Source organism: Alligator mississippiensis, chromosome 1, assembly GCF_030867095.1.
Source record: "Alligator mississippiensis isolate rAllMis1 chromosome 1, rAllMis1, whole genome shotgun sequence".
NCBI lineage: Eukaryota > Metazoa > Chordata > Crocodylia > Alligatoridae > Alligator > Alligator mississippiensis.
In genome coordinates, this window is record NC_081824.1 from 106,779,884 (window position 1) to 106,802,371 (window position 22,488).

The window sequence follows — 22,488 nt, forward strand, 5'->3', positions numbered from 1 at the left end:
TTGGACTTTGTGGTACCATCTGTAAGGATCTAGGAAGGCACACTCCAAAGAGAGGAGAAGGCTCGTTTCCCTCAGAAAAGCTTGCAGTGCAAATGGCTAAAATACACATGCAATCATCGTTACAAAACCAAGTAAATACATATGCAGACAACTAAATTCATCATTGCTATTTTTTGTGCTGTCCTGGCAGTGCAGAATGGAGATAAATGTAGTTCAGATCTCTGATTATAGCAGCCAGAACATCTGGTAAATCTGGCCATTTAAGTAGGCCATGCAAACAATTCCCAAATTACTCGAGCTTGTTATTGCCAGCCAATGAGTTTGAGAGGCACTGGGTCTTCAGGAATTACTTGAATGTAGCAGGGGTAGGAGCCTTTCAGATAAATTCAGGCATGTTCCATGTTTGGGGGGTGGCATAAGATTTATGCCATCTTTATAGCAGGGAATGAACATTTGTGTAAGGCTGGATGGCCAAAGCACTGGAATAAATATTTGGTTTGGTATTCTACTGATCTTATAGCAGGCTGTTGGCTTGATTTGTCTCTCTAGCATGTGTAGATAAAATTTCTCTCTTCTCCTTTAACTCCCTAGCTTCAGTGCCTCACTTGTTGATTTGCTGAAGGCCCCTGACTGTCATTACTTGGTCAGACCACAGCAATCTGGGTTGTGATTGTGTTTGGTTTTTTGTTTTGTTTTGTTTTTATTCAGCATTGACTGCTGCCAGCTAATGTCACTGTATTTAGTCTAAATTTAACTTGCTGAAAATAACTTGTGACTCAGTTATCAGTTATCCTTTATTTCCTCTCCTTTTTCTTTTTTTTTTATAATGAAGAAGCTGGGCAATTATTACTACTTTTTAAAAAGTATTATTAGTGTGTACATACCAAATGGCAAACACAGTTTGCCCTGAACCTACTGTGTTCTATTCTGATTTTTAGACTATTCTCATAACTGAACACCTTACCTTAGTAGAGCACAAGCTGTATGACATTCATCACAACTTTTGTTCTATTCTTCCTTGCCCCTTGCATAGTATTTATTATACCAATACAGGCACGCACATGTGCATTTAGGTGGGATTTAAGAAGTGCACTTAGCATTTAGAGCAGGTACTGGTGAAGTTTGTGGAAGTTCATGTGGAGATGAGTTTATCTGAAAGTTTCTCTCTACCAAAGGAACAAGGTCATCAACCACAGCCTTTGTGCTGAAGATTTGGGCAGTACTCTAATCTAGATTGGTGGTGCTCAACCTTTGTTTTTCTCTGGCAGGCTGGATGGGCAGTGCCTATTCCCTCTGTGGGTTGGATTTGGCGGGTGGTTCTGATTCAGTGCCCCTGGCAGGCTCTGCAGGCCTCATTCAGCCATTAGGAGAGTGGCAGGAGGCAACCTAGCCCTGTGGCATAGGAAATGGAGGATTGGTCTGATGCTGGTGGTAGCTTATCATGCACTATAAGGAAATTTAGAGCAGCATTCTATACAGGCTGCAGTTTCGCACGCCCTGAGGTCTATATGCCTAGGCACATGGTATTTCTGTTGCGTAGCTGAGGGAATGGCACAGGTTCCAAAAGTGGAGTTTTTTAAGTGATCTATTCAATAAAAACTAAGTGTCTCCCATGTGAGTGCCATTTGCTAATTTGGAACTAGGTAGGAAAGAAGCCTTAGAATCTGCAGAGTGGACATATGGAAGAAAGTCAGCAAATGTCTGATCCATAATGTAAGGACCAAGCAAGAATGCACACTTCAAGCTGCACCGATCAGGGTGAGCCAAGGAATGAAATAAGAAAATACCAATGATAAAATGTTATCCCCAAGTTAGTAATCCTACAAGATCAAGATGGTAATTGGGAGGTGGGGAACATTGGAATATGTTGCTGGGTTATAAAAACAGCTTGAAAAGGGTAGGGAGGATATAAGTTAGTTTCATTGTCTGCAACAGAACATGCGTGTTCTCCTGATTTATGGAGAACAAGTAGTCCTCTTTGAAGTTATCTTTAAAGACATGGTGAGCAAAATGGCTTTTCACTTTGCCTTGTCAGAAACCAATGCTTGTTTCAACTTTAGTTGTTTATTAAGAAACCAAGGGTGGGAGAAAATCTGTCAAGATTTCATTTCCTCTTGGATGCTTCATTTCTGCTTTAACCTTTTCTGTTGTTTGCTGTATTATAATTTACAAGAAACAATGGCCACAAGCTAGTAGAGAGCAGTTACAAGAAACAATGGCCACAAGCTAGTAGAGAGCAGATTTAGACTGGACATAAGGAAGAACTTCTTCACAGTTCGAGTGGCCAAGGTCTGGAACGGGCTCCCAAGGGAGGTGGTGCTCTCCCCTACCCTGGGGGTCTTCAAGAAGAGGTTAGACGAGTATCTAGCTGGGGTCATCTAGACCCAGCACTCTTTCCTGCTTATGCAGGGGGTCGGACTTGATGATCTATTGAGGTCCCTTCCGACCCTAACATCTATGAATCTATGAATCTATAATAAGAATAATTTTTGTGTGTTAATTAGTAGGAAATGTGTTTGTTTAGTGCTTAGCGCACTCAGGGAGCCAAACACCTGGGTTTGATTGTAGGCTTGCTTTGTGCAACTTTGCTAGTCACTTACACTTTTCTGAGCTTCACATCTGTGAAATATTTATAGCAATTGCTTTGCCAGATAGATTGCCCACACTGAAAACTTTCTCTAATGCCCTTGAAACAGCATGGATACTAGTTGTCACACTTAGTTTCAGGGTGTTACTGGCCTTTTCCTTTGTACATTATTCCAATGTAAATCTGTATTTCCTTCCTACTGCTTATCTCACTTTCTTAGGGCCAAATGCTACAAGAATAATTTGTAAGGGTTCCATTAGTATAAGGAGTTCCAGGGCTAGAAGAAATTTTTCAAAGTAGGAAATAATGCTGCCTGACATGAGATATGCAGGAATTTGAATAACAGATAAGACATGGTCTTTCCTTTGGTTGTGCTGTGGGTAAATGAAAAGTTTCTGGCACCTTCAGATCTTTGGAAAAGTACTACAAGAGCACAAATTATACAAAAATGAAAGTGGTGCAAATTCTTTGCAAGGATCCATGCCCCTGGACCATTAATGCTTGCTTAGCTTTTGTCTAACAGCTTTTTCCAGGTTTCATACATGTATTTTTCTGATACAGGAAGGCTTTAAAAAGGTCTCTCAAAAGATAGTGTTACTAAAAATAAATCTCTCTGGTGCAGAGAGAGTCAATTTTCCAAAGAACCAGGAAAAGGACAGAAGTGCCTCAGATGTGAAGGCATGATGTATGTGTTCTTTCACTGTCCTTTATGGAGTGCCAGCAATATTGGTGGACACTGACATTTCCTAAGAAATAATACATCCTTCCAAGCAGAACAACAGTAATGTGTCTATGTATAAGTGCTGCACTCAGGAAAGAAAATTAGAAGAAAAAGGATACATATATTAGTATTTTCTAATAGGGGAGAGAAGGGAGGATGAGACAGCACAGACATTAAATGTGGATCACACCATGTTCTACTCCATGGAATACTATTCTTCATTCTGAGCATGACCATGAGATTTGTCTTTCAAAAAACTTAATTTGTTCTCTTCCTTTGTCATTTGCTTTAAATAAACTCTAATCAGTTTATGTGATTAATTTTCCCCCAACAGGCTAAAATGGTAGGTATGAAGCTGACAGGAAGTCCTTCATCTAGGAAATCCTGTATTGGCCTGAATAGAAGGCTACTTATTTTTCCTCCAAAAAGTTATGAAAATCACTAGATTTGTTCAGAGTTAACTTGTAACTGGGACTCCCGCAATTTTGACTTTGCACGTGTGCATGCAGTAAAGTCATTTCTTAAGTATAATCTTTAACCCTTTCAGGTTCTTTCAGGTATTTCATTCTCTTATGGGATTTTGTAACAGCTGCAGTAGTTCAAGGTCTTTATCTGTAGTTATTGACTTTATACTAAGAAATAAGTGCCCTTCGTTTAAAAAAATTTGAACCTGAAAATGTGGAGTTGACTTCTATATTTAAAGTCAACTTATAATCAGAACACTATTGAGCTGGTGATCTCTCTTTAAAAGTGCCATTAATTGATACATTTGAGATACTTGGATTGTCTTCTGATAGTCAGATTAAAGAAATTTTTGCTTTTGTTTTCGTTAAATTGCATTAGTGGACCCTTTCCTTGCTGTGCTCATGTACATTGTTGGGACACTGTGAGTACTTTGGTACATCAACATTTTTCAGACATTTAGAAGTCAACTATTAGGTCAACATAGTAATTGCCAAGTCTGCATGTACCAGGCAGTGCCATGGAGGTGTACAAAAATAATAGTAAATCATGGAGTATTTCAAGTGTAATATTGGGGTGTCCCTTATAATTAATCCAGCCTTCCCTTGGAGGGCATATAAGTACAAGTCCCTAGACTTCTCAAGTCAGAGGTCTGTAGTTTGAAATCTTAATCTAAGGCCTCTGCCATGGTCCAGCTGTTCTCTTGTCATTGGCCTTCTGCAAAAACAGTTTGCTTTTCCTACCTGACTCCTTGCTTCTCATCTATCCTCCTTATCCTAGCTGTCAGTACTAGCAAAGCCGGCTAATCAAGCACTAGGCAGGCTAATCAGATTTTCAGGAGGTCCATCCCAAGTCTTCTGAAGCTTAGAGCTGGGTGGTCTTCATCAGGTAGTAGAAAAGGGAGGAAGACTGCAGAAATAAATTGGAAATGCCATTTGTCTTTGCTCTGTCAGTAACCCTTAGCCTCAAACTTCGATGAAACTTCATTGTACAATCTGGATTCTCTGCAGCTGACAGATGTTGCCCATGGGCCAAATGGAGCTGGGAGGAAATGGGTATTATGCATACTGTGATGTATCCTGAGGTATAGCTGGATATATGTTAGTTATAAACATGTAGGAAGATACTGTCCATGGTAGATGCAATGGGACAAAGTTAAAGCTAAAACCAATGGGCACTTACGCACATGCAGGGAGGCTCCTCCAACACACTGTAGTTCCAGATTACCAAATGATACCAAACTCTGGGATAAAGCATCCACACCTGAGGACAAGAGGATGATCCAAGCTGACCTTGACAGGCTCAGGAAATGGGTGGATGAGAACCTGATGGTATTTAACACTGAAAAATAAAAGGTTCTCCACCTTGGGAGGAAAAACCTGCAGCATCCTTATAGGCTCGACAGTGTTGTGCTGGCTAGCACTACGGATGAAAGGGACTTGGGGGACATGATTGACCACAAGATGAACATGAGCCTTCAATGTGATGCTGCAGCTAGTAAAGCGAGCAAAACGCTGGCTTGCATCCATAGATGCTTCTCAAGCAAATCCCAGGACGTCATTCTCCTGTTGTACTCGGCCTTGGTGAGGCCGCAGCTGGAGTACTGCGTCCAGTTTTGGGCTCCACAATTCAAAAAGGATGTGGAGAAGCTTGAGAAGAGTCCAGAGGAGAGCCACGTGCATGATCAGAGGTCAGGAAAACAGACCTTATGACAACAGGCTGAGAGCCCTGGGGCTCTTTAGCCTGGAAAAGCGCAGGCTCAGGGGTGATCTGATGGCCACCTATAAGTTTATCAGGGGTGTTCACCAGGATCTGGGGGAACGATTGTTCACCACAGTGCCACAAGAGATGACAAGGTCAAATGGTTATAAACTACTGCAAGACCATTTCAGGCTGGACATAAGGAAGAATATCTTTACTCTCCAAGCCCCCAAGGTCTGGAATAGCCTGCTACCAGAGGTGGTTCAAGCACCTACATTGAACACCTCCAGGAGAAATTTGGATGCTTATCTTGCTGGGATCCTATGACCCCAGCTGACTTCCTGCCCTTCGGGCAGGGGGCTGGACTCGATGATCTTCCGAGGTCCCTTCCAGCCCTAATGCCTATGAAATCTATGAAATCTATAATCAGATCTGCTGGAGCATAGAAATTACTGCACTCCAGCAGATTCCAGCATTGTGTGTAAAGTGCCCCGCCGCAATTTTTCAGTGCAGGGTTTCTGATGCACACAATGCCTTGGGTTCTTTTAATTAGCATGGCTCTTGGAGACATGCTAATTAAAGTGCCCCCTTCTCCCCCCGCCTCCTGGAGCACATCTATAAAAGCCCAATGGCTGCTGAGTCCTGTCCCCACCCCCCACTTCCCTCGTCCCTCTCCTTTTCTTTCCCCTCCCTTCCCAGGACAACCTGTCTACCTCCATCCTGATCTTTCCTTGCTTGTCACTTCCTGGTTCGCCTCTCTCATTTCCCATTATCTTTTATCCTCCTCACAAGTAATGCTGTAAAATGGAAGAAGCTCAGGAGCTGAGGATTCCTTACCTCTCAACTAAGAGGTGGCAGGGTAGAGGCAGGGCCAGAAAACACATGGGCTGCAAAAAGCATTATAATGAGACATTTGAAACAAAATAACACATTTCTTAGAGAAGAAATGATGGGTTTTGCACACAGCGTCATAACACCTTATTTAATTGATCTGGATCTTTCATATATGCCTATTTAGTCTCTGAGGGAATTTAAGTAACCTGTTTGTCCATACAGCTTAGGCTCTGCCTACTGGTGGTCTCCCCATGCTGAGGGGCTCTCTAAGCCAGTGGTTTTCAACCCGTAGTCTGTCAACCCCTGGGGTCTGCAGACTATGCCTAAGGGGTCTGCAAAAGATGACTGCGATCAATCAAAATTATGTGAATACCTACACTTACAATTCAGAGGGGTCCACACACCCATTCCAAATTTCCAGAGAGATTTGAAATTCAAAATCGTCCGTTCAGATTTTTTTAGGGGTCCACAAATGAAAAAAGGTTGAAAATGATGCTGCATACCCAATGCTACATTTAAAGACAGCATCTGTTTAAAAAAAGGAGGGGGTTGCAGGCAGGATGTTTTCTTTGGGCAGTGCTTATCTAACCCTGTGTGCTCTCAGTCTTTTATCTGAAATATCAGAATCCTACTGCTAGGAAAGTAGGAGGAAATGCAGTGAGGAGAACCAGGAAAAGACCAGATGATGTTTTGTTGTTGTTGGCTAGCTAAACGAGGGGAGTGTGTGTGTGCATGTGTGTTGAACGTACACCTCTACATTCAAGTAAATAAAATAGTGTAGTCCCATGACTTTTCAGGCAGCAAGTTGTCCAAAGGGTCTACAACATTTGTCATCTCTGGCACTCCTTACACATTGCACCTTCCCTCCACATGAAAGGAAGTGTGCTGTATGTTAAGACCAGGGAGACAAAGGCACTGTAGAGGACAACAGTAGTAAGACTCGGTTCTTGCAACAGTTTGAAGGAAATCCAAAGCAGACTTTAAAAAAAGGAGAAAATTTTTTAACAAAATATTGAAATAAATAGCAGTCCTCTTGGAACAATACTGTACCACCAACTGAATGGCTAAGCCAAAAGGGGAAGAAGCTGCCATACCAAAGTTATCGTGGTACAAGGAACAAGCTTTAATCACTTTAGTGAGAGAATGTACTGACTTTGTTTTGAAATCTGATTTTTAGCCCCTTTCCTCTCTCTTGGGAGGGTATTGAACACATGGAGAAATAACTGCAGAACACCTTCAGTAAATAAAAAACACTGACAAATATTTATGATCTACTCCATCATTTTTAGACTCTCACTTTTTTTTGCATTTTAGCCAGGTTTAGACCTGACTCGCTTTGGATACCTGTTTATATACATTGGTAATCGTATACATTTTTCTTTTAATAATTTAATTGAAAACCCATTTAAGCCTTTTGTTTATTGCCATTTCTGAGAGAGATTGGCCAGTCCTTAAGCCTTTGACCATCTTCACACAAGGCTAGAGCCAAACACAAAGATGGGATTAGACTAGTTATTTTAGCACCTGGAACTAACAAGGGCTAGTTTCTGGGAGTTTATAAGAGAAGAGGAGGAACCATTTCTGTGGCACAAGTATGGATAAGTAGGTGGATTGGTTTCTATTTTTGGTTCTGACACAGATGTCCTGCATGGCATAGAGCAGGGCTGTATACCTGGCAGCCTGTGGGCAGCATGCAGTTCTGTAAGGGGTTAATTTGCAGCCCCTTGGCTCCCACATGGTTGCCACTGCTTCTATTGCTCCAGCTGCAGCAGCAGGTGGGGTCTCTGGGCTCCCTCTCCCTATTTTAGCTTCCACTTCCTACCTCCACCCCAAGAGGTGGATGTGGTGTGGTGTGGTGTGGTGTGGTGCAGTAGAATGCAGGCTGCTGGGCCAAGGAAGCCCATACCCTGCAATGCACTGTGATACAGCAGCTGGGTCTAGGGGAGAGAGGAGAGAGCAGGCTCTGGCTTGCTCTGCTGCAGCCTGCAAATGTCTTATATATTTGACAAATTATTTATTTATATATTGCTGCTAACCATAGTTACTAACTATAACTCTTACAGACCATCCATATGGGCAGAGACCCACCCAAACCTAGGTGGAAGATAGGCAATTTCACTGGCTGATCGCAGGATTGCCTGTCATTTCCACAGGCTCATTGCGGCAAGTCCTTTCCCTCACCCCCAACTGCTTATTGCCCAAGGGGCCTCAACAGTCATGCCTCTTGCTACTGATTGGCCAAGAAGGCTGCCTTTCATGAGGCCCTGCCCCTCACTGCTGGTTGGTAGAGAGGGGCAGGCCTTCACAAGAGGCAGCCCTCTCAGCCAATCAGCAGAGGAGTGGATAGCCATGTTAGTGGCTCCTGTTCCTCCCCTCCCCCAATTTCCAGCCCTGGTGGGCTACAACGCCACTGGGGAGCCAGCATTTAATTCTTTGTAATATTTTTTTCCCCTCAGTGATTCGGCAGAAAATCATGGAAATAGACGGTTTTTGTGGTTTCCACAAAAAATTGCATATTGCTACTTGAGTAGGTACCTACATATGGGTTACTCAGTGCAATGGTGTTTTTCTCCCCAGACTTTGGGTATTGATGTACCCACTTCAGCTGGTGTCTAGGGCCCGATTCCGTGAGAACATTACCCAGACTCCTGAGGCCTAATCCAAAAGCCACTGCAATTGATGGGAGTTTTTTCCATTGATTTCAGTGCGGTTGGAAGCTAGTTTTTAAGGGAAATACTGGTTCTGTTTACCTGCGTGACATATTTATTTGTAAGCAGCAACACATCCAGTTTACAAGTCAATATTAAACCAAACTAAAATAAACTTAGCATCCCATGTGGTCTAGTGGTTAGGATTCCTGGTTTTCGCCCGGATTCAACTCCCGGTGTGAGAAGTTTTAGTTTTCTATTTGGCACTGGCGAGGCCACATCTGGAGTACAGTGTCCAATTTTGGGTCCTCCACTACAGAAAAGGTGTGGACAAATTGGAGAGAGTCCAGCAGAATGGAACAAAAATGATTAGGGGCTGGGGTACATGACATAAGGAGAGGCTGAGGGAACTGGGCTTATTTAAGTCTGCAGAAGAGAAAACTGAGAGGGGATTTAATAGCAGCCTTCACCTACCTGAAGTGGGGTTCGAAAGAGGATGGAGCTAGAATGTTCTGTGCTGCCAGATGACAGAACAAGGAGCAATGGTCTTAAATTGCAGCAAGGGATGTTTAGATTAGATATTAGGAAAAACGTTCTCACTAGGAGGGTAGTAAAACAGTGGAACAGGTTAGCCAGAGAGTATGGAATCTCCATCCTTGGAGGTTTTTAAGGCCTGGCTAGATAAAGGCTTGGCTCAGATGATTTAGTTGGGGATGGTCTAGATCAGGGGTGTCCAACCTTTTTGAATGGGGCCGGATCATGAATTTTTTATCACCCAGTGGGCTGGCAGGAGTGGGCGCTCGCGTGGCCTGTCCAGTCCGGCTGCAGCCTGGGGGCACAGGGGTCAAGGGGTGCCGCCTGACCCTGCGTGTCCTCCTTGCCACCTGGGCGGCCTCAAGGATGCTCCCACACCTGCGCACCTGGGCTCAGCATCCAGGGGGACATGTGGGGACTCTACAGGGGAGTGCGGGATGTACAGGGACACCCCTCTGCTCCCTCTCCCCACGGGCAGCCCGAGCTCAAGTGGCAGGGGTCCCTCCCTCCCCGGGGCCTGTGACTCATCACCCCCAGCGCGATGTCTGTGGGTGTGGGGGGATGCGGGAAGGTGGGAGCGGCACCGGATTCCTGCCCCAACAACCACAGCGGCAGCGGCAGCAGTATCTCCTGCAGGCCCGGCCACAGCATCCCTCTGAGCCAGTATCTGAGCCCCCTGCACCCATCCGCCCGCTGCACTGTGACCTGCTCCAGCCTATGCGGCTGGCGGGGACCGGTGCAGGGTGGGGCTGGCATGCAAATGAGGATGGGAGGGGTGGGGCTAGGAACAGAAACCCTGCAATGTGGGAGAGGGGAGGAGCTGGCATGCAAATGAGGAAGGGAGGGGTGGGGCGAGGAAGGGACACCGTGGAATGAGGGGAGAGGGGAGGAGCTGCACCGCGTCGGCAACATCAAGTTGACACGGTGCATGTGGGAACCTTGTCCCTTCCCCAGCCCTTCAGCAGCCATTAGAAGTCTGATGAGGGGCTGGGGGAGGGACAAGGGGTGGGAACGAAAGTAAACAGCTTTTACTTTAATTTCCCGTTGCAGTACCGTGGGGCACAGAAAAAGGCTTGGTGGGCTGCATGGCAGCCCATAGGCCGTATGTTGGACAAGCCTGGTTTAGATGACCTTCTGAGGTCTATTCCAACCCTAAATTTCTATGATTCTATGAGAATAGATCATGTTCAAAGTTTCTGTTTCTTCAGAATAAGGAAGTTTTGTTAGGAATTATTTACTTTTTGTTCCTTGAGAGAATTTTGCCCTCCTGTATAGTCGGACACAGGTTTGGAGGGATTTTGTTTCGGTGTACACAAGAATTATAATAAACACTTGTTGCTCCTTGGAGACAGTGTAGCAAGACTGAGTTTCAGTTCTTTTCCAAATGACTGTCTGATAAAACCACCTACAAAGACACAAAAAGAAAAGGGATCAGGCTACTAAGAGATATGCAAGTGGTTCTTAGAAAAGTCTGTAGCAGCTTCTATTTATAGGTGCCTGATTGTGCTAATCTGTGTTTGTGCTCATAGGATCATAGGAAAGTAGGGCTGGAAGAGACCTCATGAGGTCATCTAGTTCATCCCCCTGCTCAAGGCAGGATCATCCCTCACTAAATCATCCCAGGCAAGTGTCTGTCTAACCTGCAGTTAAGCTGCCAAAAATGGAGACTCCACAATTTTTTAGGTAGCCTGTTCCAATGCTTGACCCCCCTCATAGTCAGAAAATTCTTCCTAATCTCCAACCTCCCTTTCCCCTGTTGCTGCTGCTAGTCCTGTCTGCTACAGCCACAGAGAAAAGCCCATCTTCATCCTCTCTATAATTATTCTTCACGTATCATCATCTTCTCCCAATTAAATAACCCTAGTTCTTTCAGCCTCTCCTCAGATCTGGTCCCTGTCTATCCCCCCCCCCGGCCCAACTCTAATCGTTTTTGTCACTCCGCACTGGACTCGCACCAAACTGTCCACATTCTCTTGAAATATGGGTCCCTGTGGCCACAGTGCTCTCTCTAGAGGAGGCCTCACCAGTGCTGAAGTACAATAACACTGAAATATAAAGGAAGTGAAGAGTGAAGCTTTTTTCTGGAAGTAGATAGTTATGGCCCCAGTATATTGATGTCTGTGGCATTTACTAAGTAAGGACTAGCAGGGCACTTCTCACAGCCTCTTGACATTTTGTTGTTTTCTATCGTCCTTTGTTACAAACAAGATTGCTGCCTGGCTTGCGTCAACCTGACTGTTTCTCCTTTTCTGTATGATCTATCTGCAGATGTTGCTATGAGGAAAGGAGTCAGAAATGACTGATGTGGAGCCTGTGGTCACAGATTTTGCAGCCTCGGGAAGGGCAGGTCGCCGAAATGCCTTACCAGATATTCTGGGCTCTCCTGCTGGAGCTGGAACTTCAGACCTGCCACACAAACTAGCTGAGCTTGCTGTGACTGAAGGTAAAGTGTAAATATTAATGAAAACCATGGATCTCATGCAGCTGATTCTCTGCTTTCTTACAAGATCTTTTTTTGACCACTTACTAGCTTTTCTAACTTTAGTGTTAGCATTTCTCCGTTTAACTAGAATTAGATCTGCCTATTCCAAAGCAGAAATTAGCTATGCTTGTTAATTAGGAAAAGTTAATGTTACCCCAGATTTGAGTTAAATTTGCCATATCCACCCTCATGCTAATTGTTCAGTAGCCAGCAGCTGCTATTATGAGATGAATTCCTAACCTGTACAACAGCCAAAAAACAAAACAAAACAAAACCTACTGTGCCATTGTGCCACAGATCTTCCCATCAGTCAGTGATTAAAGCTATAGGCTAGTAATGCAAGAGAGATTTACCAAAGGTGTGTCAGGGAGTTGCTTTCAGCTCCCTAATCTGTTTTTCAAGCCATAATATCTCTGGCTCATATGTACACATCATTTACTTCTGCTGGCTGTGTTTCCCAGGGGCATACATACTACCTGAAATCACTGTATTGTTCCTTAAATTGTCTTGTGCTCTATTGTCAGGGTGGAAGAGTAGATGGTAAGGGATTCTACTCTATTGGCTGTATACCAAATAAACATATCCTTTCCCCCTTCCCTTCACCAAGTCGAACAGCACAAAGGGTTTGGAGCAAATGGATAAAATTTGTTCCTTTTTATCTGACCCTAGTGGTCTTTGTATTTTCATGCCTTCTGGAATTCTGCAACTCTTATTAACAATCCACTGGGAGATTAACGTGTACTGAGAGGTTTATGGACAGGTCAACCTTTGCTCAGTGATTTGTACATATAGGTGAAGCACATCAGCAGAAGAGCCAAAAAAAAAAGGATCAACATTTGTTTCCTCAGAGATAAAGCAGAACAAAAGGAGGCCTTAGTGAAGGAGTATTCTAGAAGTAGGGATGGCATCATCAAATCTGGGAGTTGAACCCCTTTTCTGTAGATGGGCATGTCACAGTGTATGTGAGGTTTCGTTCTGGAAACCCATAGAATCCAATGATGATGAAGGTAGATTCTGCCCAATTCAGTTCCTCTGGAAGTCATTCAAAAGACTACTTTGCCTTGGAGAACAGGATTCTGTTCCTAGAAAAAACATTTCTCTGTGGGCCTGTAAATTCATAGTGCCTGTAGCACCAACAGTCCATTCCACCATGCTCTTGATACAAACCATAGTTGTATTTTTACATCTTTTTGCTCCATGTAGCCCTTAAGTTGGGTGCAGTTCCCTTTCTGCATAGTGACCAGAATATGGATTTGGATCATGGGGAGACCGTTTCCCCCTTACCAAATGGGCTGTAGAGAAGAACAATGACTGATGCTGGGGAAGTTGAGCTAAAGCGTGAGCCAACCCTAGTGAAATATTTACTGCTATGTAAAGTATATAATTAAGGTTTAAGTAGTTTTACTTCAATAAGCCTTAAGAGATTCTGATGGATGTGCACATAACAGTTGAATAAAACATAACCAATTAAATAGCTGGAGATAAAAAGGATTCTCCCTGCTTGTTTCATTCTGGCCTCTGGACAGCATAGTTGTTGGAAAGAACTTGCTGCTTAAATTCATCACTCATCACTTACCCCACAAAAATGAACACACAAGTGTGAAAGTCTTCTTAAAAGAATACAAACGCTTAATGGCTCAAGCATTTAGCCTTCCAGGCAGATTCATTTCCTCTGCTAGTACCCATCCAATTTGTTACTGAGAACAAATAAAATGGGAATAGATTAACTTCAGCAAGCACTGATCCCTGAAGGACACCACTGGAGACAGCCCTCCAGGATGAGGCCATGCCATTGAGTACAATTCTCTGGGATTGGCCTCTGAGCCAGTTGCCAACCTACTTCACTGTTGACTGGCTTAGGCCTATACCCTCCAACTTGGTTGAGATAATTTCATGGGAAACAGTATCAAAGGCATTGCTGAAGTCTAGGTAGATGATGTCAACCTCACGTCTCATGTCCATCTGGTTAGTTACCTGGTCATAAAAGGACACCAGGTTTGTTGAGCATGCCCTCCCCTTGACAAAGCCATGCTGGTTGCTTCTTAATACCCCACCAGTTTCGAGCTTGTGGCTGATAGCCTCCTTGACAATTTTTTCAAAGATTCTTCCCAAGACTGAAGTCAGACTTATCGGTCTGTAGTTTGCAGGGTCATCCCTCTTCCCTTTCTTAAAGATGGGTACCAGTCTAGCCTTCTTCCAGTCATTCGGGACCACTCCTGAGTTCCACAGTTCTTTGAACAACCTCACCAGAGGCACCACTATGAGCTTGGCCAGTTCTTTCAGGACTCTTGGATGCTGGTCATCTGGACCAACAGACTTGAAAATGTCCAAATGTTTTATGAGTACCCTCACCTGTTTGGGACTGATTGCATGTGGACTGCTGTCTTCCCTGTATACTTTGGGTCTCTGGACAGGTGATGAGTTCCCATCTGATTTCAAGAATACTGATGTGAAATAAGTATTTAGGAGCTCTGTCTTTTTGAGGGGACCAACTGTGGGCTGCCCCCCCTGTATTCAGTAGTGGTCCCACAGTAGAGCTTGGTTTTTTTCTTGCTTCCTATGTACCTATAGAAGGCCTTTTTGTAGTCTTTTATTTTCATTGCCAGCTTGATTTCCATGCATGTGTTGGCTTTCCTAGTCTCATACCTACAGACCCTGGCTGTATGAGTGTACTCCTCTCTGGATGCTGAACCGTTTTTCCATTGCATGTAAACTTCTTTTTTCTTTTTCAGAAGTTCCCTAATGTCCCTGTTGAGCCAAGCAGGTCTCTTGGTCCCTTTTCCTCTTTTTGACCCCATGGGGATGTCCTCTTTTTGAACAGTGAGAATTGCCTCCTTAAGGAAGCTTCCTGAACTCCCAAATCATCCAGTTGCTGGTTACAAAGGGCCTTTCTAACTAGACTCCTGAGTTTACCAAAGTCTGCACTTCTGAAGCCTAGGACTTCTGTTCTGCTGACAGAATTCACAGCCTTTCGGTGGATGGTGAATCTAATCAGATCATGATCACAGTTTCCCAGAGTACCTCCAATCTTCAGGTCACCTACCATGTCTTCCCCTTTGGTCAGCACTAAGTCCAGAGTGGCTTTACCCCTAGTTGGTCCCTCCACAGCCTGTGTCAAGAACAGGTCATCTATAGTTGCCAAGAAGTTGGCTGACCTGCTGGAATTCACTGACTGGTCTTCTCAATGCATATCAAAGGAGTTGAAGTCACCCATGACAATCAAGTCTTTAGTGCTGGCTGCCTCAGTCAGTTCCCTGGAGAATGACTGGCTGTTCTCCTCTTTTTGGCAGGGAGGTCTATAGTAGATTCCCACCATCAGGTCCCCTTCTCCTGAGCCCCCGTGTATCTTAACCCAGAGAGTTTCAAGGGGCCTCCCCGTGCAATCAAACGTGACCTGCAGGGAGGGGTACTGCTCTTTCACATAGAGGGCCAACCCTCTTCCCTTCTCCCAACCTGATCCTTCCTATGGAGCCTATAGTCCTCAATATCCATTGCCCAGTTATGTGTCCTCCCACCAGGTCTCCATCAACTCAAAGTACTCGCCTTCCCATGGAGGCAGGACCCTGCCTGGCATGACATGCAGTCCTTGCAAGGAGGGCTGGGTCCCAGGATACAGCCGAAGTGGCCTCGGTGCTGCCTGAAGCCACACCCCCCCCATGCTGCACTGTGCTGAGCTGGGGTGGTCCCATAATGAGTGGCACAGGTGGCACTGGCTCTGAGGCAATGAGAGCCATGCCATATTGCTGGGAGCTGTGGCCGCAGCAGGCCCTGAGCACCCCACAGCCACCGCCGCTGCTGCAGTAGTGAGCTGTGGGCCCTGCGGGGGACCCGTGCACCCCGACCAGCCCCTCCACCCCCACACATCTACAGCTGCCCTACCCCCCCACAATCCTCCCCTCCCCAGTCCCCAGGTCGCAGCCTTGTGCTGCTCCTGCTCACCCCGCACATGAACGCAGCCTGCTAGGGCAGCAGGGGGCACCATAGAGATGCTTTGGCTGGATGCCAGAGTGTCTCTAGAGGTCTGAGCCTTGGTTTTCCTCAGGACACAGTGGGAACTGTGCCCTGCACCACCTTTTTCTGGGTTGTTTCACATCTTGAGCCTGTATTGCAAATATGCAGCACAGGGAGCATTTTTTTCATTCTCAGCATGCCTCTTGCAGCATCTGAAACTGGTTTGAGATGCCACAAGAGGCACATGCACACTTGCCTGGATGCGCCCTGTGAGAGTTGCTGTGCTTTAAGCCTGCTAAGAAGCTGTCTTCCTGTGGAGGAAGTGGTCAGCCCAATAAAGTGCTTTCCTCCTGGCAGACAGTCCCCATCTCAGATAACCAGCATGGGTTGTGTATAGAGGATAAGACTATGGCTCTTGCTACAGTTACCCTAGACTTAGGAATGGATAGTCATAACTGGATGTGGTCATCAGCAGGTGCTGAGGAATTGGTAAGATACCCAAGTTCTTTTAACATCCACTACCTTCAGTGGGAGCTGGAAGGGTCAGCATCTCCATCAGTTGCTCAGCATCTAGCCAAATTTGAGGTGGCTGTGCTTAGAGAGTTTTGGGTTTAGAATTATACTTAATAGGATGTTTTTGCTATAAAGCATTAGGGTATGAGAGATACAGTTCTTACTGTTAGTGTTAGTTTCATGGCAAATTAATAGGACTCCTCACTACTTCTTTGGTTCTGACAGTTGGACAGCACTGGACCTAGAAGCCTGCACATTCAAATATGGTATTCTGAACAAAACCCTAAGTGCTGTAGCCCTATACAGCCTTAGATTTGTGTGTGCAGATCCTATTGACAGCAGTGGTAGAGCTATATGTGTCTTAGGAACACTATACAAAGAATGGCTGAGCTGTAAAGAAAACAAAATGAAGTGTGGTTTGGAAAATGTCATCAGTTAAAATAAGCTGTAAGTACTTGAGCCTCAGAAGGTATATAGAGTGGAATTCTATTCTAAGAATCATTTTGAGCTACCCTGGTTTTGCCTCTTTAATGGTCATTCTATTCCAGCCCATAAACTGGGGGACTTTCAAAATCAGAATGAAAATCTTGTTCATCTTGCCAAAGCAAAATGGATTCTAACAACAGCGGTCTAGTGCTAAGGAAGATCAGTCAGATTATAACCAGCACCATCAGAAACTATAAAACTATATACCTGCAGCCAAGTAACACTCAAAAAAATGTGATATTCTTTTCTCTCTTTAGGTTTGACAAAGAAAATCAAAGACAAAAAAGTTCTCGAATCTGATTCTTATGACTGAATGTACATCAGTTGTCTGCAAAACGTAGGCAAATCAGCACCTGTTAAAAATTCTCTGCCTTCACTAAAGATTGATCCATATTTTATGACATAAACTGAATTGCTGAGCATATATGGCTATCCTAATTCTATAAAATACAGATTCATATAAATTAAGGGGGTTTTCTAAAGCACCTGTCAGTGTGGTAGTTAAGAGCCAATCCATAAAGCAATCAGTAAAAACCAAATATTTATGTTCAGTTAAAGAAAAAGCCAAATTTCCACCCCAGGCCAGTGTATTATGTGCGTTGTCATATACTTGTGTCTTTTTAGATGAAAGAGCAGAAGGAGGAGAACCAACACCATCTGAAACCACGTTGGAAAATCAAGAAACAGCAGGAAAAAATGCTGAATCCTAATCGCTAAGAGTTTCTGGATTTGACACCCATCCACAGACTTTTCAAAGGATCTGTTTTTCACTGGTTCCAATATCTAGTAGCAACTGTAGCAGTATGTGCATGACTATGCAATATATTTGTATCTGGATGACATTAACTTGGAGCTACTAGTTAGAGTTTCAGTAAAGTTTTCTACTGTAAACCATTTGAAGAGCAGATTATCTACAAATCACAGCTAAGAAAGAACTAAAGAATGTATATCATCTTGGAATTTTTTTTTCTTTTTTAAATTGTCAGTTATGCTGTACAGATACTAACTTAACCAAACTCTTATTGACTGTTTCCATGATTTTAGTATATGTACAGAACACTATTCTTCTTGTTTATTTGTTTATCCAGAATAGCTTTTGCAGTGAAATTAAGGCTTGTTTCCCCATTCACTATGAGAATTGTAATATATACAGAGGTACAGACTGGGAGGAGAACTTAATTGTATTTTGAAAGGTAGAGAAAGCCACAAATTCCTAGCTTGTGACCTTTTGAAATCTTACAATCTTTGTTCTGTTAAAAGGAAGCTTGGGTAAGGGAGACAAATGAAAGAGGCAAGCAAAATATTCCAGATGGTTTCTAAAACACTCAAAAAACACTCAAAGAGCTCTTCAAAAAGCTATGGATATATTCAACTCTGGTAAATAATCTCTTGTTTCCATCCCCAACATTCTTACTACTTCTATCTTTACTGCGCACAGACTCTAAAATAAGATCAGTGTCTGTAAATGGTTCTGAATTGTTTAATCTCACTGTGCAAATTAAATAGTTATCCCTTTTGCCTTCTGCTTGAACCTGATTTCTCTGCTTTATCACTGATCATGACTCAGAAGTACCATAATACATGATGCTTTCATCTCATCTAAGTCTTAAGGTTTTGTTTAGTGGAGCTGTTCAGTCGTCATAGTTCTAAACATGATTTAAACATTTTTAAACAAAGGCTCTACCTGCACAAAAGAACTGATTTGTGTTTTTATTACAGGTATTGTATCATGAAAAATACTTTGTATGGATTGCTGCTTATATAGATTCATATAAATTAATGCATTTGTGCTGCAGTCTGAATCAGCGGTAATTTGGAATTCTTCTGAAGGTCTACATTGAAACTAACAGTAAATGGGCACTTTCATTTGCACACCCTTAATCTTTCTTGAGTCTGTCCTATCAGTGGAAACTTTTATCATAAATAGATATTTGCAGTCCTTAAGGATGAGAATCCTATTTGGAGACTATAATGGAGCTTTGCGCTGCTAACTGCCCTACATGTAGTTACAGGGATGAACATACACCATAATACATGTAAACCTTGCTGCAACAAAGCCATTATGCTGGTCCATAAATTGACCCTTTGCACCCCCTATCATAACCCAGCTACAACATTTCCTTTGTATCAGCCCCTTTTTAATTAGCATAAAGCAGTTTAAAGGTGCAGACACTCTGGCATAAATGTTCTGTTTTTGTCCTTCCCATCCTTGTGGTGCTGTACTGTACATCCTGTACTGAAGGGCCCACGTAAACAAGTTTACCCAGTTTGAGCAGGACCTCAAGTCCCTTGCCCAAGCAACAGGTAAAAAGCCCCAGAACTCTTCCCAAAATGTGAGAGATTCTTATTTTCATAGATTTCATAAACATTAGGGCTGGAAGGGACCTTTCGAAATAATCGGGTCCAGCCCCCTGCCCAAGGGGCAGGAAGTCAGCTGAAGTCAGATCACCCCAGCAAGATAAGCATCCAAGTGTTTCTTAAAGGTATCCAGAGCAGGAGCTTGTACGACTTCTGAGGGGAGTCTATTTTGTCAAAGGTTGAAAGACTAAATTTGATAGTTTAAAGTAAGTGACATCAGAGAAGCAGAGTATGTCAGAGACCACAAACAAGAGGAATTTGTAGTTATTGAACCTACAGGGTGCACTTTTAATTTTCTTCTGAGCTTGTGTTCCCTTGTCAGGCCTTTACTGCAGCATTATAACTCTGGTCTAGCAAGGCATGTGCTAAACCTTAAGTATGTGAGCAGCCCCATTTGAAAAGGACCACAGAAATAAGACCCCTCAGAAAGTTAGCGTGAAGAATATATGCATCTTGTCGAATCATTGCTTCTACCAGTCTCCTTTCACATTTGGAGAAACACATACTTTCACATCTGCATCTTATAGCACAATAGCATTAGAATATAGGTTACATTCATTGATGCTAATCAAGAGTTTCACTAACCTAAGATATTTTGAAAGTGTTTCCCATTAACATGTCAGTTAAATGAATTGGTACAAGTTAGGTCCAAATAATGTAAACAGTTATAGATGTACTTACTTCTATGCACGAGCATAGTTTCATAGCTACTTGCATATGTCAAGTTTGACTGTTTGCAGAGTCAAGCTTCTGGTGCTTTGAACTTAAAAACAGATGCTTGGCATTTTGCAAGATTTGGGCTTTTTCATTTTTTGAAGAAAATATGGTATGAAAATAAATATTGGGAAAAAATCTACAGCAGAAAAAATGCACAAAACAAGGAATTAAAAATAAACAGCGACAAAATGGGAATCTTTTTAATATGGCAATGTAAAATAATCTCCATGTAAACTGGCAGCAAGACACTTTTAGGAAATAATAAATATGGTCAGCACTGCAAATTATTGATATCAAACCTTTCATTTTATGGAAAATACTTTTAGGCACTGCTTCAAAGTTTTAAGCATATGTTTAACTAGTCCCACTTAAACCAACAGGATTATATACATGCTTAAAAATAGGTACTTGCTTAAGCACTTTTAATCAAAGCTTTCATTATTAAAGATGATTTGGTACACAACATGAAGCGTTAATCCCAATTTCCAGTCTAGTTAATTTTCTTAACTTACTTTATAATATGCTTCTTATTGTCAGCATAAATCATGCACAGCAGTCTGTGGCTTTGAAGTAAAGAGATTTAATTTTGGTGCAAAGAAGAAAAATGTAAATTCTCTTTCTTTGAATTGGGGAGTCTAGAGGAAGAGTTATTCAGTTTCAGCAACTCTACATGGAAAACATTGCTTCATTATATAATGGACACATCTACATGTGCAGTAACAACTGCGCAGTCATTTAGTACTTGCATTTAGTACATGCTTTAGTACTAGATGATTGCACAGTAACCATCATTACTACTCAGTCCCAATGCCACACAGCTATTTTTAGTAGCTACTGCTCAGTAGTGTTGGCACCACAGTTCATGCCTGCCAACACTACATCGCTGTAGCAATGAGCTATGGCAATGTAGCTCATTGCTATGGCAATGTAGCATTTTGTGTAGACACACACAGTATGTCAATAACTCTGATTTTGGTACTTTGAAATTATAGTCACCCTCAAATATTTTCTTACGTCATTTGAAAGGTGATTTTTCTTTGGTCTGATTTGTGTTCTGTTATCAGAAGGCATGTGTATAATGTGAAGATAAACATACTGAGCCAGGTAGGTGGCTAGTGTAAATCTATGTATTTCCATTGCCCATTTATCACTATCCAGGAAAGCAAATATACTTTTTTTGGAGATGTATTAAAATGGTCTTAAGTTGAAAAGATTGACTTGATTGTAGGACTACTGATTTTTTGAGTGGGACATATTTGCATTAACTGGGTGCATCCAGATGAGTGCGGTCTTGCGGTACATGGTACTGCAAACACATTTGCGGTGCCATATACCGCACAAAGTTCTACGTGCTGCAAGGGTATGCTGCCCGAGTACGTGCTGTTCTGTGTTTTTTCCGTGTTTTGGTTTGACCCCTGGATATCCAGGGGTAAAAAAAAAAAAACCTGGAAAAAAACCCCAAAGCAGTGCACACTCGGGCAGCGTGCGTTGCTAAAAAGCAGGGGTGGGCCACTTGGAGCTGTGCTGCAGCCGCTGGTCAGGCTCTGTCCAGCAGGATTGCCATGGCTGCAATTCCAAGAGGTCCCCAGGACCCCAGGTAAGGCTGCTGGGGCTAGCACAGCGCTGGTCTCAGCCTCCCCTATGCCTGGGGCAACTTGCTACACACCAAAGCGCATGTGGCATGGGCATTCCCCATGGAGAAGAAGTGGCAGTGCAAGGGAACCTAATGTCCATGCACATCTGAATGCGCCCACTATGTCCAATCAGGTGCATGGATCTTGCCACTTGTGCTGTTTGTTTTGTATTGGTGTAGTACTGTACCTGACACGTTTAGAAAAAAGGTGAATGATGGAATGGATGGCAAAGCATACAAGCTTTCATTTAATCCTGTGGTGCTCAACCTTTTTGCCCTGTAGGATGGATGGGCAGTGCCTGGTTCATCTGCAGGCCATATCCAGTGCATGGGGCAAGTGCAGCAGGGCCAATCCAGCCACAGGGAAGGGGGTTAGCGTAGCCCAGCTCTAATCCAGTTGTGCAGGGGGAGGGGTTCTGGGCTGGCCCTGATCTAGCTTCGCAAGATGGGAGGAAAGGGGGCATGGTCCAGCCCTGACCTGGCCATGTGGGAGAGGAAAGGCCAGGGGGTTTGGGAGCTTGGTAGCAGGAAGAACCAAACTTCTGACTGGTCAGGAGCCCTGGCTCTGCAGCCATGGCTCTGCAGCCCAGATTTAGCCCATGGTCTGGGAGTTGAGCACCCCTAGTCTAATCCATCTCCCTATCCATCTGATTTATTCCTTTCTTAAAGTGTGATGACAAGAACTGGACAAAGTATTCTAGCTGAGACCTTTCCAGTGTTGAATAGAGTGGAAAAAATATGTAAAATACTACTGCTGATGCCTTTCGATATGATGATAGTGTTTTGGTTTGTGTATGGTGGGTTTCTTTTTCCACCTCCTCCCCACCCCCCAACAGTGTATTTTGGGTTCAGGTTCAGTTT

The 22,488-nt window shown here is 43.4% G+C and overlaps 1 protein-coding gene across 3 annotated transcripts in view; it reads left to right on the forward strand.

Annotated features, from left to right (window-relative positions):
- Positions 1-18,442, forward strand: part of PKIB (cAMP-dependent protein kinase inhibitor beta) — a 95,587-nt gene extending 77,145 nt beyond the window's left edge. For all 3 annotated transcript variants that reach the window (XM_019479670.2, XM_059733405.1, XM_059733406.1), the window contains 2 exons: positions 11,756-11,930; positions 17,544-18,442. In XM_019479670.2, coding sequence (XP_019335215.1) covers positions 11,783-11,930; positions 17,544-17,629 — 234 coding nt within the window. In that variant the 5' untranslated portion in view covers positions 11,756-11,782 and the 3' untranslated portion in view covers positions 17,630-18,442. The remainder of the gene's footprint in view (positions 1-11,755; positions 11,931-17,543) is intronic.
- Positions 18,443-22,488: the final 4,046 nt, after the last annotated feature.